General features: G+C 38.7%; 1 protein-coding gene across 4 annotated transcripts in view; it reads right to left on the minus strand.

Annotated features, from left to right (window-relative positions):
- The window catches only part of OSBPL6 (oxysterol binding protein like 6), a 201,845-nt gene that overhangs the window by 20,493 nt on the left and 162,445 nt on the right, over positions 1-18,907 (minus strand). For 2 of the 4 annotated variants that reach the window (XM_010382491.2, XM_010382496.2), the window contains 3 exons: positions 14,547-14,680; positions 3,436-3,543; positions 1,623-1,760 (listed from right to left, as the gene is read on the minus strand). In XM_010382491.2, coding sequence (XP_010380793.2) covers positions 1,623-1,760; positions 3,436-3,543; positions 14,547-14,680 — 380 coding nt within the window. The remainder of the gene's footprint in view (positions 1-1,622; positions 1,761-3,435; positions 3,544-14,546; positions 14,681-18,907) is intronic. The other 2 variants (XM_010382503.2, XM_030917077.1) reach the window with 1 other exon arrangement.

Below are 18,907 nucleotides of genomic sequence, written 5' to 3' on the forward strand. Positions count from 1 at the left end.
TCACCTGAGGTCGGGAATTTGAGACCAGCCTGACCAACATGGAGAAATCCCATCTCTACTAAAAAAACAAAATTAGCAGGGCATGGTGGCACATGCCTGTAATCCCCGCTACTTGGGAGGCTGAGGCAGGAGAATCACTTGAACCCGGGAGGCAGAGGTTGCGGTGAGCCAAGATCGTACCACTGCCCTCCAGCCTGGGCAACAAGAGCAAAACTCCATCTCAAAACAAAAAGAAAAAGAAAAACAAACAAACAAACACAACAACAACAAAAGGATGAAGGATGGGTCAGCAATGGGAGCTCAGGAGGCAAAGTCAGAAAAGGAAATTTTGGTAGCATTATCGATAGCATGGTGGTCCCTGGGGGTGCAGGCAGACACAAATACCAAGTCTTTGTGGCAGAGTATCCCTATGATGGAGGCTGAGTATGGAGCTCTAATATTCTGGCCCTCTACCCTTAAGTTTACTCATGTCCCTTGCTCACCAGGCACTCTCTGACTAGAATTAGGCTTGCCATGCAGATTTGCCTACAGGAAAAGATGCACTAATTAGCAAGGATGATTATTCTGTCCGTCTGAGAGTATATATCAGTTACCATCACAGATCATTAAATTAGCATTCCAGCCTGCGAATGGAAGTCTCTGTGAACCTGTTCATGCATGCCTTGGGATCTGAGAGGCAGGTGCATGCCTTGGTATGCTGACAAATTCAGTATTTGATACAAGAATTCTATTTTACTTTTCTCCCATTATAAAAATGATATGTATTCATTATTGCTTTCTCTTTTCTACTTTGTCTTTGTTTCTAAAATCACTCATAATTTCAAACATCCAAAAACAACTACTACTAATTGTCAGGATGTTTCCTTCCAATCTGTTTTCTATGCATATGGAAATAATGTTTAGCAATGATTTCATTTCTTTTTTGTAAAAATGCAGTACAGATTTGCAATCCCAAATGACAAAATTCCTAATCAGCTGTGTGGAAAAGAGTTTTGGCTGCTTTCCTCATGCCAAAAAAAGTTGACTACACTGTAGTAAAAGAACTAATTTCTGCAACCTGACCAAGGAAGAGGTTCCCTGTTTCCAAGACCTTGGCAAGAATCGTAAGCATGAAGAGCAATTCAGTACAGCTTTTATGATAGTCAGTGGTTAACCTCCAAACACCATAATTACCCAACTAGCTATGTGCTACATAGTATCCTTCTAATCTTAAATTCATGTCCCTAGCGAAAATATCTAATATGTATGTGTCAGTGTATGTGCGTGAATGGTGCTTTCCCAATTCTCTCATTCGTTCTATATTTATTAGCTAGTCTCCTTCTATCAAGAGCTCTGTCATAAACTCTTTTGTTACCCTGAAATATGAATCATGGAAGACGCTCCAATAAATGTTGATTCTTTCCCTTAATTCATCAAATTTAAATTCTTGATGCTCAGAAACGTTAAGCACTCAGTAATTGGTAACTGATATAGTTTGCGTACTTTCAGCTTTGCTACAATTTGGGCATCTTACTATGATGTAAACAAAAAAGAAAAAAATGAAAGTAACCACCAAAAAGTTCCACTGAGTTTCAACTCAGTCACAAGATGTTGAGGCTAACAAGTCAAGAAGGCATACATACCTCATTCTCTGATGAACTTGCAGAGATGAGCACCTCTTGGGCATCAAAGAACTCAGAAACAGACTCTGACATGGAGAGGCGGCTCTCATTGGCTACTTGCTGTGATAGGGGGAGACTGACATGGATTTGCTCACCAGCCTGCAGAAGACAGAAGCATACACAGTGCAATTGCTTTTCCCCCTGTTAGAATAGCTATTCCTTTAAATTAGCCAGATTTATACTCTTTAATACTGTATGTTAAAAAGTGGCGGCCACAAGTAATTTTCACTTGCAATTCAGTAACGACCACTGTATACGTTTCCTTCCAATGTGTCTAAAGACCCCAAAAGGAATAGTTGAAAGGTGTTTGTACTTTGCCTTGATTTTAAATCTTTGGTTGATTGATACTGAGTCAGGTTAAGCTGCTATGAAGATCCTGATTGGCTGCAGAGACAACTTCATTCTCTTATTCTTAGCTCTGTCATATTCTAATGGTACATTAAACATGAAGAAATATTTGTAGAAACTACTAGAGACATGCTAAGAAAATCTATAAAACTAATTTTTGAGACAGACTATATATGTCACTTTGCAATTTGATCATGAATTTTAACCAATAAAACACATGACTGGAATACTGAACCTTATTTCAAATTATACTTTTATTCAGTAAGTGATAGTTTTCAAGGAAGCTATTCAAGTTTCAATTAAAAATGTAAGAGATATATATATATATATATATATATATTCTAGTGCACATTTCAGGTTGAAAAGAAGATTCCAACTGAGATTATCAAATTATTTTTGAATGACAAATTTTAGAAATACTTCTAGATTCTGGGCAGTTGAGTGAATATAAGTATTATTAGAGAATACAGAGCCCATGGAGGTGAATGAATTTAGGGTGGAAAACTTAAGTCAAAGACAAGTTGTTTTGGGATAATATTTCCTAAGAGGTTAGAACCCTTGTACCTATAGATTTCTAGTAAAATGTATGTTTTTGGTACAAATATGACCTCAAAATCAGTTAAATCTCTCAACTTGTTACATATATCATCACTGTATATAAAGCTCTAACATTACTGTTAAAAAGTGTAAGTTCTCATGTTATAAAGTAATAATTTTATGGAGAGTCATAAACAGAATTATACACTTAAGTTTAGCCCAAATACTGAATGTTCTCCTATTCTCTTAACATTTCTTCAATCTGAAAAATGGAATAATAATACCACCTAACACAGAGGGTTGTTGAGCGTGTCGAATGAGATCACACATGCAAAGTCGTTAACACAATACCTAGCACATAGTAAGCATTACCTTGACGCATGTCAGGTATTAATTAGCAGCAGCAGAGCAGTAGTAGCTGCAGCAGTACCATTAGCATTATCTTAACAAGGTCAGGTGACTTCTGTCCTTAGGGCTTTCAAACAAACCTTAAGAACACTTTTACTTAGCAGCCTTCTCAGCTAAAATTTTTTTTTTTTTTTTTTTTTTGCAACATTTCACCGGCCATTTGATGCTAATGAACATTTCTAATGACGAATGAGACAGACATTGAAAATTAACAAGCTGGAGTAGATATATAAATCAAATATTCAGTGGTATCAGGTGAACATAGGAATAAATAAAAATAGACACTGATCACCAGGAATAAATGATGCCAAGCTCTTATATATCCTTTACTTCAAAGAACATTGAACTGTCAGCGACACAAATATTTATGGAGAGAACCTTTATTAACAGTGAAAGAACTGGATATAAATAAACAAAAATATACAGTAAATTTAGATGCTAAAAAAATAGGTACTCTGCATCTATTTAAAATGAGTCTTACCTCATCAGGGCTAGGAATAATATTTACACTGACAACCTGATCACAAATAATAGACTCTGAATGTATTCTGTTCAAACGACTCCTTAGTTCAGCATTCTGGTTGAGTGCCTTAAAATAACAAAAACCACACATGTAATTTAAAATGAATAAGCAAGCATAAAACAGAACAAGTACGCAGGTACAAGTTAGACAATAATGTCTGTGATGTTCTTAGCTCTAACTTTTGAAGCCATCATGAGCCAGACCCTACCAGCAAGGAGGAAATAAATGGCTCAAAAATAAGGTATTAATTTTTTGTAATATAAGATTGCTACTTTGCAGGTTGGTGGGCTGAGTTAACAGATTTCATAAAAGTGATTCATGGAATTTTCTTTCCTTTAGAGTGAGGCCCATTACACTCAAGCCCAGTCTACCACTACATATATATTACTTTTTGCAGCCTATGATGAAAACTATTGTTTTCATTGAAAATTTTTCACATTTTTGTTCTAGTTTCTAAAGTTTGGGAGTTGTTTCAAAACTGGGTAGTTACCTTAAAATTAGTTAGAAATAGAATGAACTGGCTTTAGTTTATAGAATTAGATTTTCATCTGTTTAAAGAAAACATCTGTATTTTCATTTTCCAGGAGCACATAATATATATGACAATGCTGCAGAACTAACTTAAGTGCAAACAAAAAGGTGTCTTCAATGAACAGTGTAGACACTGACAACCATAATAAGAACATAGCACTGAAAGTACACCAACTCTAAGTTCTCTACATGACACTACCTCCAACATGCTTTAAGTTAGCATCAGTAAAATACTACTTGCTACAACACAGTTTAGTATGTGGAGCAACTGCATTTATTACAAGAAGAGAAAAGTTTTACATAAGCATGGCATCCCTACAAGGACCCTGTTGACAAAGGTACAGTGAATCCTCTGGTAAGGAACAACCCACTGATACACAGAAACATGTTCCATTTATAGAATACAGATGTAGCTAATTGGAATTGTATCAAGCCTCAAGTTAAAGACCTGTGAGAAGACAAGGCCCAGTGAAAAGATAGCTTTCTTTTCCTTCCCATTAAGATCAGCAATTAGAAGATATAAAGATATAAATGTCAGTGCCTAGTAAAGAGGGTATCTGCTTCAGGGAATGGGCATTCTGCTTCATTCAGAGCCAATGAATACAGTAAACCAATACATACAGAAATATAATCTCATTATTACAACTCTGTACCTATTAAAACACCCAGGGTAAATACAAAGTAGCTAAACTCTTCATTGCCTTTTCTCTCCTCTCTCCATCCTAGTCCCCGTGTCTTTCCCTCCCTCAACCCAGTTTTTGCTTTTTGAGGACAGAACTATCACTTGCAGCCTTTGGCTTTTGTTTGAAGCTGTTAGAACTGGTTTGTAAAATATGTCAAATCATACACTTGATCTGGAGGACTGTCACATTGATGGATTAAAGGTGGATACAGATTCTACAATCATTATATTTGGAGATAGGAGGAAATAAGTCTCTGACTATCTGAGAAAGCAGGAATGTTTTAGGGGGAACAAGGTGATAACATTCTTAGTAGATAAACCATGTGCCTCAGAGGAAGACTCCTAGTATCTTTTCAACCTGAGAAAGTGCTCAGGATCATTTTTCTTGGAGCAAAATCTCAAACACTTAGAATGAGAAAACAAAAACAAAAACAAAAAACCAACAACACTGCATTACTCTTATCTTTAGTGAGTACTATTGGCCTTTTTCCTATATGTTAGGACCACAAAAGATGCTGATTTCTTCTTCGTTCTCTGCTTACAAGTAAATGCATAGTTGCCTTAGTTACTGAAATATTTGGAACCATATATGCTTTGGTGCCATGTAAGTGGGAGGCTATTTGATAGTTTTAATTGCAGAATCACAGTTTTCGTTGTTGTTGTTTGTTTGTTTGTTTTGAGACAGAGTCTTGCTCTGTCACCCAGGCTGGAGTGCAGTGGTGTGATTTCAGCTCACTGCAACCTCGGACTCCCGGGTTCAAGTGACTCTCATGCCTCAGCCTCCTAAGTAGCTGGGATTACAAGTGTGCACCACCACATCTGGCTAATTTTTGTATTTTTAGTAGAGATGAAGTTTTGCCATGTTCACCAGGCTGGTCTCAAACTCCGGACCTCAAGTGATCCTCTGGCCTCAGCCTCCCAAAGTGCTGGGATTACAGGCCGGAGTTACCCTGCCCAGCCCAGAATCACAGTCTAACATCTCGCCATTAATGTCAGTAAGAAATGAACTAAGAGGTTTTTAAATTAAATATAATTTATTCTTTTTCTTAGATGTGATGTGAAAAACAAAAATTCTGGCCTGGGAGTCAGAAGATCAGGTTCCCTTGATCTCAGGGCTAAGTAGTCTTCACCAAGTTATTTAACCTTTCTGGGGTTGTATTAAATAAACATACAAATTTGATTGAAACGCTAAGTCAGAATCCTACACAGTGCCTCTTGGTTATCATTATGAAGATGAACTAGCATCCAGAATAGTGCAAAAATAATTCTGGGTTTGGGGATTTTCTGATGCTTACAATATGGTTCATAGGAATTTCTATACTTCATGGGGCAAATCATCAGTATTTGGCTCTCTGATAAGAGCACACTCAAGGTATTTTTACATTCTATGCAAAGTTTACTTTCGCATTCGCTGGGATGGTCTGGAGAGAGTTTTATCACCTATGTTCTTACTTAATTCTCTTACTATTGAAACCCTGTTCTCTCTTCCATTGACGGCAAAAAGAGTAGCATGGGAGCAAAAGAGAGAAATCTTAAAGTATTTCTTATTAAGATGAAAGCCAGGCATGGTGGCTCATGTCTGTAACCTGAGCACTTTGGGAGACCAAGACAGATGGATCACTTGAGGTCAGGAGTTCGAGACCAGCCTGGCCAACATGGTGAAACCCCCAACTCTACTAATAATACAAAAATTAGCTGGGTGAGGTGGCACACGTCTACAGTCCCAGCTACTCAGGAGGCTGAGGTAGGAGAATCACTTTAACTCTTGAGGTGGAGGTTGCACTGAGCCAAGATTGTGTCACTGCACTTCAGCCTGGGCAATACTGAAAGACTGTGTCTCAAAAAAAAAAAAAAAAAGTATGTTTTATTAAGCTGAAGAAAAATAGAAGTACTTTTATTTCTTAAATTTTTTAATGTAAATGTTTTAATGTAAATTTTTCAAACTTCAAAACCATTTTTTTTTAATGATGGCAAATACTCAAAGCCAAAGATCTGCTGTAGTTCACCACTACTGGCAAAGAATTACACTCTCCTGCCAAAATGTTAACACTGTGCCAAAACAAAACAGTTTGGTTCCATTTTAACTACACAATGATGCATTTTGCTAGTTCTTATTTTAATCACTTTTAGAATTGAGACAAAAGTAGAAGACTCATCTCTGCTGCTATGATTTGAAGCCAGATGTTAAGCATGTTGAGTTCAAAGCTAAAAGTTTAAAATACATCATTTTATTAATAATATCTATGCAGTGGTAGAAAAGAGTAGCTGTTACATAGCGCAGGAAGCATGGAAATCAAGACCGTTCCCACTCTGGCAACCCCAGTGGTGAAAAGTGTAAGCCGGCAACTGAGCATGCAACAGCCCCTTTCTGCGCATCCTCCTCCTTTTGCCTTGATCGTACAGGCTGTTTATGAAGTTTGCTGCAACCAAGTGCCATGAGCTTTCAGGTGGTGCTTAGGTCTACATTTATTATTTCCTACCCTGAAAATTATTTTTATCTAATAATACCATGTTTCTATAATAATATCATGGAAACTTTGGGACAAGTATTGTCAGGGAAATGATGCTCTTCGTGACAACAGAAAAGGGCCTAGAAGATGGCAGAAATAAAGTAGGGAATGTACCCAAGAGGAGTGAGCAGTGGCATAAGCAAGGAAAAAGGAGGCAGAGGACCAGCCCCTGGTTCCAGCCAATGAGAAAGAAGAGCCGTGGAGACTTGTCGGCAGTAAAATTGCTGTTAGTGGCATACAGGACCAAAGGCCTAACAGGGAGGAAGCACCTTGAAGCCAGGAACTGGGCACAGATTCTTCACTCAGCAGATTTTATGCATATTCTCACCACTTGCTTTACTGAGCTTGGATTGCACTAAAAACTACAATGCATGCTCATTTCCCCACACCTCATGTCCCTTATGCACATTTCAAGTCTAATATATCCAAGAAATGCACAATTCCTTTCCAATGTATAAAATAAGTTACTGTCTTAAAGATTTGAGCCAGAATCAATTACCTAAATTGCCACCTCCTTAGCTACTAACTACCATTCATCAACCCTGGCAGGTAATTCCTAGGTGAAGATTTATCTTAGGCTGGGTGAGACTCTGGCATAAACATTTTACTAAATGGAACTGTGGGTTCTATGAGAAAAACATAGAAGCCTAATGGCTGGAGAAGGATATGAAACATATGGCAAGATGAAATCATCATAAATTTAAACCCTTTAGATAAAAATAAAACTGGTTCAAAAGGAATGAGAAAATGAGCATGGAAACTGTCAAAGCTAGAGCTGTCAAAAACCAAATCCTGGGTTTCTCTTAAAAATCACTTGTTTTTTCAATTACAAAAATACCATTAAAGTATATTTGGAAAATGCAAAATATAGAAAAAGTTTTAAAAAATGCATCTTACTACCCGACTGTTAGTAGTTTGGCCCATTTCTTTCTAGATTTTTTTCCTCTGTATTTTTAAATATTGCTTAGTGGGTGCACAGTTTACATACTGTATCTGCCCCTTATTCTTTGCACATAAGCAGTTATTTTGTTTCAAACTCTTCACACACATAATTTTAATAGTTGCATCAGCAAGTATTTCCTACTATTGGACACTTATGCTGTTACTGATTTTTACTAGTACAAATAATACTGCCATGAATATGTGCATGATTGTTTTCTAAATTTCAGCATTAATAGACATATCAGCCATGGACTTACAGGGTAAAAGGGTAAAAACATTTTAAGGCTTTTAATAAATATTGCCAAATTATGTTCAAAATGACGACAATTTAAAGTTTAAAGAAGATATAAGGATGCTATAAAGAGTATCTTCACATACAACAAATTTGGCCGAGTCTCAGGGAACTATGAAATTCAGGAATAAACAAATACATTTGCAACTTTTATTTCATCACGGAATAATTATTTGGGTATGTGAAATGTTGTGGACAGAGAGGATGACAGATATGACTGAGATTTTAGATTATGCTACTATATAGTATGTTAAGCAATTTTTTTGCTTCAATTCTCATATTTACTACATTTCGCTGATTCTAAGATGCACATATCCCCCCATTTTCACCGCCTCTGAAGCACTGTGTCAGTTCAATTGACAGTGTGTTTTTTTCCCTTTCTCAGTAATGCACAAAATGATGATGCATGTAACAACTGATGGCATCTTGATTTAATAAAATACAGTGATTCTAGCTGGAATAGATGGGTCACATTCCATTATTCACATTTATATGAGCCCAACTCTCACTGCATTTAACACAAGCTGTGCAGAATTTCTGGGGCCAGGAATCAAACTAGTAACAGTGATAAAGTGTAATGTATTGAAGATAGGCTGAAGATGAGTTGGATTTTTATTATTATGGTAATCTGGGGTGCTGAGGTTGCCTTAGTCTTATTACAGACTATTTCATTTTGGTGTTCAGGGTACTGCATTAAACAAGACATAAGCTGGGTGCAGTGGTTCATGCCTATAACCCCAGCACTTCAGGAGTCCGAGGTGGGAGGATCACTTGAGGACAGGAGTTTGAGACCAGCCTGGGCAACATGGTGAAATCCCATCTCTACTAAAAATACAAAAAATTAGCCAGACGTGGTGGCACATGCCTGTAATACCAGCTAGTTGGGAAGCTGTGGCAGGAGAATCACTTGAACCTGGGAGGTGGAGGTTGCAGTGAGCTGAGACTGCGTCACTGTACTCCAAAGAGGGCAACAGAGCAAGACTGCCTCCAAAAAACAAACAAAAAAAGATATGAAATTATAGCTGATGTGAAATAAAGTCATTTATAAGGGATAGATGCCACATAAAATACCCTGTCCTACAGGCTTGGGTCCAACATCTAGGCTCCCTCAAGTGTAAAAGTTTCATAGGGGTTAAATAACAGAATTACATATGTTTTTGTGTACATATGGATCGGAGAAGTAATACTACTTTAGTTAATTTTATTTTTTTGAGACAGAGTCTTGCTGTGTCGCAAAGGCTGGAGTGCAATGGCATGATCTTGGCTCACTGCAACCTCTGCCTCCTGGGTTCAAGCAATTCTCCTGCCTCAGCCTCCCAAGTAGCTGGGATTACAGGCACCTGCTACCACACCCAGCTAATTTTTTTGTATTTTTAGTAGAGACGGGGTTTCACCATGTTGGCCAGGCTAGTCGAAGTAATATTACTTAAGAAGAGCAATTCATTAGACTGTGCAAATTGTTGGTTGCTCAAGGCAGGTAACAATTTATGCTGAGCATGTTGTAAAAATGCTAATTTCAAGTATTTTATCTACTATGTGCCTTTGAAAAAGATGATAAAATTTGCTGAGTCTGATATACTTAAAGCCTTGTTGAAATGCAGCACTTTAATCATAGACATACATCAAATAGGACTTATGTCAAATAAAACATAAGCTTTAAAAGTTTTGGACTACTAAATAAATTTGTTTGTTTGCTTTAGAGACAGGATCTTGCTCTGTTGCCCAGGCTGGAGTGCAGTGGTGGTATCATGGCTCACTGCAATCTTGAACTCCTGGGTGCAAGGAATTCTCCTGCCTCCACCTCCCAAAGAATTGGGATTATAGACATAAGCCACTGTGCTTGTCCTAAAGATGTTATTTAAATTCAGTCTCTCTCCCTCCTCCCCTCTCTGAGGGACACCTGGCTTTTTCTCTGGACCCCAGAAAAATATCTGGGAGTTTAACTGATGACATTTGAATACGGATCAACCATGTCTTTAGGCTGCCTATAATGACACTATAATGTGAAGTTATACTAATTCAAAAACATACTCAGAACAAGGAGAACAATGGTCTCAATGTACTCAAGCTAATTAGTACTTGATCAATCTTAAGCGCTACATTAAAAGAGGGACAGCGAGAAGAGAGTTGGCCAATGAGGAGGGCTGATCAGTTGCTTTCTGCCCTCACTATTTCCTTATCTGCTGGCCCTTTTTGTCAAGATATAAAGATGCTGAGACTGCCAAATTCCAGGGCTAATGGTCAGTCTATATATTGGTTGCTACTAAATTGGATTCCGTTAACCTTTTCCTTCCTGAGATTATTGAAACTCCCCTTGGTCTCAATGGTCATCACTTCTAAATCCTTTGGCTGCTTCCCCTGAGTCTCCATCAATGGCTTCTCTTTCTTGGCCTGTCTTATTTTATTTTACTTTTTTGCGACAGAGTCTTGCTCTGTTGCCCAGGCTAGAGTGATCTCGGCTCACTGCAACCTCTGCCTCCTGGGTGCAAGCAATTCTCCTGCCTCAGCCTTCCAAGTAGCTGGGACTACAGGCATGTGCCATCAAGCCTGGCTAATTTTTACATTTTGTAGAGATGGGGTTTTGCCATGTTGGCCAGGCTGGTTTCAAACTCCTGACCTCAGGTGATCCACCAGCCTTGGCCTCCTAAAGTGCTGGGATTAAGGTGCGAGCCACCGCGCCTGGCCACTTGGCCTTTTTTTTTTTCTTTTTGAGATGGGATTTCGCTCTCTCTTTGCTCAGGCTGGAGTGCAATGGCACGATCTCAGCTCACCGCAACCTCTGTCTCCCAGGTTCAAGTGATTCTCCTGCCTCAGTCTCCCAAATAGCTAGGATTACAGGAGCCCACCACCACGCCCAGTTAATGTTTGTATTTTCAGTAGAGACGGGGTTTTGCCTGTTGGCCAGGCTGGTCTCGAACTCCTGACTTCATGACCCACCCATCTCGGCCTCCCAAAGTGCTGGGATTACAGGCGTGAGCCACCACGCCCGGCCGGCCTGTTGTTTAAATGTTAATGTTCTCTATAGCAGCAGGAGCACCACTGACCCTTTTATTCTGACTGCAATGCAATTCATCAACATCTATAACTGCCCTGGTATGCAGGGGCATCCATCTTCCTCTCTAGCCTAGACCTGTCTTCTGAGCTCTAGACATAAATATCTAATTGCCTGTAAAATGCCCCACAGACACCTCAATCTCCACAGAAATCCATCATCATATACCTAAAGCAAACCAGCTCCTCTTATAGTCCCACCTTGGGGAAAATAACTTTCACATACCCAGTTATCCAAGTAAAAACCCTGGACTGTCTTGATTTTGTGTTCTTGTCCCTTTCTAATATTCTGCTGATCTCCAAGCCATGCTGATTCTCCCTCCTGGGTGTCTTTGAAATGTATTCCCTCCTTCTACCAATGCTGGCATGGCACTTCCTCAGTTTAGGAATATTATCCCAAGTGTACAAGCTATTCTCAAATTATCTCAAATACCATAAGAATCTGTCAAACTAGTCTTGCCTCCCAATTCCACCTACCCTCCACACTGTACCAGAGTAATCTTTCTAATATGCAAAAATATGCCCTAATAATTCTAATTTCTGGCATTATCATTTACCAGTTAAAATTGTTAAGCCCTCCCTTCACTGACAGGATAAATCCAAAACCCTTTGTGTAGTCCCTGATGAGCTGGTTCTTGCCTACTTAATCAGCTACTCTTAAGAGTAATTCTTCCTTGTTCATCTCATACTTCTTCCACTACGAACTACCTGTCATTCTCCAGACATCTCTCCCACGGCCTAACCATGAATAGCAATTTGTTAGAAAGGAGTGAACTGTCAGTAAACTTAAATACCTTAAGCAAAGGCTGCTGTGGTTTCCAAAAAGGAGTCCACACTTAGAGGTGATGGGAATAGATAGCCAGTGGGGGTGCGACTACCCCGAGGGGAGGGCGACTACCCCGAGGGGAGGGCATGGACACACATGGGAATGTGAACATCACCAAAATGCTGGGATGACACACAACTGCAAACACTGAATTATCTGTTGGATAGGCTGTAACAGTCTATTTGAAACTTAATAGTTCCAAATTATTTTCACATCTTTCAAGGCTAAAATTGAGATTTTTTTGTAAAAATAAATAACAATAACAAATAATCCAACAAAAATCTATTGAGGCTCTACCTTTAGATGCAAATAAATATGTTTTGACAAGAGAGGGAAATATTTTAACCCGAAGGAAGCACAATTAATCAAATTTTGCTCTATTTTACTTTTGTCATATTAGCATCCGGCCCTTCCTTGTGAGCGGTTGCTGTCTATTCAGGCCAGGTTGAAGGTCTGATTCCTCCAAGAAGCCTGATCTGTGGCTCTGCTCTCAGCTCAGGGATCTCCCATTCCTCTGAGCAAACAGAGCCCTGGAAATCTGCACCACCATGTACTGCTGTGAATGTACTACGGCGTGCTCCATTTCACTGTTTCCTGCTCATCTCACGAATCAGATCATGAGCTTGCTGGGAACATGGCCAGGGCTACTTTTACCGTGGTGTTCTGTACCTTGCATAATACCTAGCATATAGTCACCTGAATGGAATACAATGAATAAGGGAATGAACAAATGAATAACTGTTGTAAGATTTCTCTTCATAATTATTTCTAATTTCACCTGAAGCCCGACCCAACATCTCTATTTACCATTCTCTGTTTCACCTACAAGCAAATAAAAGCAAGCAAGCAGGTAAGCAAGAAACAAATGTTTTCTTGTTTTTCTTAGTAAAGCTCGACTTCTATCTCTAAGCCTCCATCACTAAATACATCTGAAGGAACCGTTGCAACATTTAGGGGGACAAGAATGTATTTTATATGTTTACAGGATGACATTTGAATGTTTACTCGACCATTATTTTGATCTTTCTGATTCACAATACTTTCAGAATAATGATTTGGAAGATCAGTTAATGTCAACTGAGTGTTCGACCTATCCATAACATGAGAAGGGTCCAGGGAAAGCCATTAAAATGTTCTTCTAAATAAAGCCCTCTGCAGACTGGCAGAATCATAGCGGATTTTCACGCTCATGCTCCTGAGACCCCTGACTTTGTACTGGAAGCAGCATATGCCCCTCAGCTGACAGTGTTTCATGGATAATGAAGAAAGTGTGGCCCAGATAACAACATCCATGACATGAAACTTAACATTCAAAATACGCCGACAGTTCAGGGACATAAAACATGGTGACACAGTGTAAGTCTACTTTTTAGGGACTGAGGGAAACTGTTCAAGCAGGATCTGCTCCACACGGAGAACCACTTACCCAGGATTTGCTTGCTCCTTCACTCTGATCCAAGGCACCAGGAAGCGAATAATATTTTATATAAACACCGAGTTCTCACAAAATCACATTACAACATTGAATTCTCAAAGGAGTTAAAGTCAGAGCATTTACAGTCTAAAGAAAATACTTCTAAGGAACTACACAGTTGAAAAAAGCATAAGCACAGCTCTAAAGGATTTTTATCAGAAATTTCAACTTTGATATAGATACATAGGGATTTGATTAGTATTAATAAGATCAACTCTATAATATATATTGAAATAGAAAAGTCTAGTTCAGGAAGCATAACTTAGGAAGAAAACCTCAAGAGTGCAAATCAGAAAAGAAAAAAATGGGTGATAGTAATCAGTAATTTTCAACAGATTAAGATGTAAGTGGGAAAAATACTAAGTGCGGAAGATCTAGTACCTTTTAAAAAAATATTTACTATTGGACTGAATATATCCTGGAACACATTTCAGATGTATAGGTCAAATAAACGCATGATTCTTTTTTTAAAATAAGGGGCTACCTTATAAATGACCTTAGAGAAGCATTAAGTGTTCAACTGGCCAAAATTACCATTATATGCTTACAAACAAGTTTGGTTTATTTTCACTCTTACCTTGACATTTTGGGGAAGAAAAGTAATACAATCTAATACCGACACTGCAGTCTTTTGGGGGAATTTCTGCAAACTGTACTATCCCCATGACTAGCCACCTCCCTGCCAGCTCCCCAACTTTTGATCTTTCGTCTTACAGGGTAGGGAGTGTGTCATGTACATGCAAACACACACTCTCGTCTACCTGAGACAGTGACTGTCGGAGCCGTGCCATCTGCGTGCTGTGGCCTTTACTGTGATCCTGCTCGGAAACCATCTGCTTCAGCTTCTCCTTCTCTATAGCTATGCTATTAAATGCAGACTTCAAAAGAGAATGTACTGGGTGGGGAGAAAAGTGAGAAAAAACTGTTAGATATGTGCAGAAAGAATACACAACATTATAAATTTCTCCAGACATTCACTCACAAATAGACATTTTTCTGGAAAGGCTATGTAATGGTCTAATTAAAAATTAGCCTTCAAAAGGAATCTTTATCAGAATATCTATACTCCACACAAGTATTACAATGGCAATTGATCAGAGTGAAAAATTCGGTTTTTTTTTTTTTTTTTTTTTTTTTTTGAGACGGAGTCTCGCTCTGTCCCCCAGGCTGGAGTGCAGTGGCCGGATCTCAGCTCACTGCAAGCTCCGCCTCCCGGGCTTCCCGCCATTCTCCTGCCTCAGCCTCCCGAGTAGATGGGACTACAGGCGCCCGCCACCTCGCCCAGCTAAGTTTTTGTATTTTTTAGTAGAGACGGGGTTTCACCGTGTTAGCCAGGATGGTCTCGATCTCCTGACCTGGTGATCCGCCCGTCTCGGCCTCCCAAAGTGCTGGGATTACAGGCTTGAGCCACCGCGCCCGGCCAAAATTTGGTTTTTATACCAGATACACCAACAAAAATTTGGAAGTAGCATGTAAAATATCAAGACCAATGCAAAGTATCAAGATTTAGAAATTAATTAATAATCCCTAGAAATAATAGGGAACAAGTTTACTTGCCATATTTGATTATCATATTTGAGTAGTTCTGTGTAGCACAAAGTCTCATGTAAATCATTTAGAACTATCCAAAAACTATTTTCTAAAGCATGCACCCAAAAAGAGCATTTTATGCATTCTGCCAACATAAAACAGCAGGCTGATCAAGAAGTTTTGACCAGTTCCCTTGGAGGCAGGAAATGATATGCCGTTAAGAACAGCACTTGCGGCCAGGCGCAGTGTCTCAAGCCTGTAATCCCAGCACTTTGGGAGGCCCAGACGGGCGGATCACCAGGTCAGGAGATCGAGACCATCCTGGCTAACCCGGTGAAACCCCGTCTCTACTAAAAAATACAAAAAACTAGCCGGGCGAGGTGGCAGGCGCCTGTAGTCCCAGCTACTCAGGAGGCTGAGGCAGGAGAATGGCGTAAACCCGGAAGGCGGAGCTTGCAGTGAGCTGAGATCTGGCCACTGCACTCCAGCCTGGGCGACAGAGCGAGACTCCGTCTCAAAAAAAAAAAAAAAAAAAAAAAAAAGAACAGCACTTGCGTTACTTTCTCAGACAGGAATATCTTGTTAAAGTGCTTTGATTTAAAAGCAACAATAAAAACAACACCCCCTCCCCATTTGGTACATACCTAACAAATTAGCATTGGTAAAATCTGAGGCAGTCTTCAATCATGAACTACAAAATGTTGACTTTCTAACATCTATTTTTATGATAACAGAGTTCCTATAATACGCAAAGTATTCTAAAAATAGGTATTTCCTTATTTGAGAAAGGTATTTATAAAAGTGGAAATTTTTAGTGTAAAATAGAGTGGCTGAATTTACAGGGGGAGAATGGCAGGATCACAAGGGATTCATGATCTATTGCTATGGCAATTGGCAGGATCGCTTCCTTCTTGAAGGTTGAATAATACTCCATTGTGTATGTGTGTACCACAGTTTCTTTATCCATTTGTCCACTGACAGATGCAATGAACATGTGAGTGCAGATAACTTTACAACAGGGTGATTTCATTTCCTGTGGATATATGCCTAGAAGAGGGACTGCTGGGTCATATAGTAGTTCTATTTTTAATTCTTTTAAGAATCTCTGTACTGTTTTCCAGTGTATATGACTGCACCAATGTACATTCCCAACAACAGCGTACAAAGGTTTCCTTTTCTCCACACCCTTGCCAACGCTTGTCTTGTCTTTTTCATAGCTATCCTAACAGGTGTGAGGTGGTGGTGCATAGTGGTTTTGATTTGCATTTCCCTAATGATTAGTGATGCTGATCACCTTTTCATGTACTTGTTGGTCATTCTTATGTCATCTTTGGAGAAGTATCTACTCAGATCCTTTGCTCATTTTAAAGTCAGGTTATATGTTTTCTTTTAAAAAAATATTTTTATTTATTTAATTTTGATGAGACAAGGTCTCACTCTATTGTCTATTGTGGAGTGCAGTGGCCTGATCATAGCTCACTGTAACCTCTAACTCCTGGGCTTAAGTGATCCTCCCACCTCAGCCTCTCAAGTAGCTAGGACTACAGGCACACATTACCATGCCTGGCTAATTTTTTAATTTTATTTTTTGTAGAGATGGAGTCTCACTATGTTGCTCATGCTTGTCTCGAACTCCTGGCCTCAAGTAAAGGTTATATGTTTTCTTCCTATTGAGTTGTATGAGTTCTTTATACATCCTGGATATTAACCCCTTATCTGATACACGGTTTGCAAATATTTTTTCCCATTCTGTAGGTTATCTTTTTATTTTGTTGACTGTTTTCTTTGCTGTGCAGAAGCTTATTTTTAAAAATTTACACAAAAAGGTTTTTAATTTGAAATTTTCCATTTATTTAGTTTTGATTTTTTAGCCTGAATTTTTGGTGTTATATCTAAGAAATCCATTGCCGAGAACAATGTCAAGGAACTTCTGCTCTACATTTTCTTCTAGGAGTTTTATAGTTTCAGGTCTTACATTTAGGTCTTTTATCTATTTTGAGTTCACTTTTGTGTATGGTGTAAGATAAGGGTCCAATTTCATTCTTTTACATGTGGAAATCTGGTTTTCTCAGCATCTTTCATTGAACAAATTATCCTTTTCTCATTGTGTCTTTTTGGTGTCTTTTTTGAAAATTAGTTGATCATATATGTTTGGATTTATCTTGAGGCTCTCTTTTCTGTTCCAGTGGTCAATGTATCTGTTTTTAAGCCAATAACCTACTATTTTGATTACTATAGCTTTCTAATATAATTTTAAATCAGAAAGCATGATGTTTTCAACTTTGTTTTTTTCCCCCCAGGTTGCTCTGGTTATCAAATTCTTTTGTGGTTCCATGTGAATTTTCTATTTTCATATTTTGAATTTATTACACTTTAAATTCTAGGGTACATGGCACAACATGCAGGTTTGATACAGAGGTATACATAAGCCATGTTGCTTTGCTGCACCCATCATCATTTGCATTAGGTATCTCTCCTAATGCTATCTCTACCCCTGCCCCTCACCCCTGGACAGGCCCCAGTGTGTGACATTCCTTGCCCTGTGTCCAAGTGTTCTCATTGTTAAATTCCCACCTATGAGTGAGAACATGTGGTGTTTGGTTCTCTGTCTTTGTGATAGTTTGCTGAGAATGATGGTTTCCAGCTTCATCCATGTCCCTGCAAAGGACATGGACTTATCCTTTTTTATGGCTGTATAGTATTCCATGGTGTACATGTGCCGCATTTTCTTAATCCAGTCTATCACTGGTGGACATTTGGGTTGGTTATTAACATTTGCTATTGTTAATTGTGCCACAATAAACATATACGTGCATGTGTCTTTATAGTAGCATGATTTATAATCCTTTGGGTGTATACCCAGTAATGGGATCGCTGGGTCAAATGGTATTTCTAGTTCTAGATCCTTGAAGAGCCACCACATGGTTTTCCACAATGGCTGAACTAATTTACACTCCCACCAGCAGTGTAAAAGCGTTCCTATTTCTCCACATCCTCTCCAGCATCTCTTGTTTCCTGACTTTTTAATGATCATCATTCTAATTGTCATGAGACTGGTATCTCATTGTAGTTTTGACTTGCATTTCTCTGATGACCAGTGATGATGAGCATTTTTTCATGTGTCTGTTGGCTGCATAAATGTCTTTTTTTTGAGAAGTGTCTGTTCATAACCTTCGCCCACTTTTTGACGGGATTGTTTGTTTTTTCCTTGTAAATTTGTTTGAGTTCTTTGTAGATTCTGGATATTAGGACTTTGTCAGATGAGTAGATTGTAAACATTTTCTCCTATTCTGTAGGTTGCCTGTTCACTCTGATGGTAGTTTCTTTTGCTGTGCAGAAGCTCTTTAGTTTAATTAGATCCCATTTGTCTATTTTGGCTGTTGTTCCCATTGTTTTTGGTGTTTTAGTCATGAAGTCCTTGCCCATGCCTATGTCCTGAATAGTATTGTTAAGGTTTTCTTCTAGGGTTTTTATGGTTTTAACATTTGAGTCTTTAATTCAGCTTGAATTAATTTTTGTATAAGGCATAAGGAAGGGATCAAGTTTCAGCTTTCTACATATAGCTAGCCAGTTTTCCCAGCACCATTTATTA

Source organism: Rhinopithecus roxellana, chromosome 14, assembly GCF_007565055.1.
Source record: "Rhinopithecus roxellana isolate Shanxi Qingling chromosome 14, ASM756505v1, whole genome shotgun sequence".
Lineage (NCBI taxonomy): Eukaryota > Metazoa > Chordata > Mammalia > Primates > Cercopithecidae > Rhinopithecus > Rhinopithecus roxellana.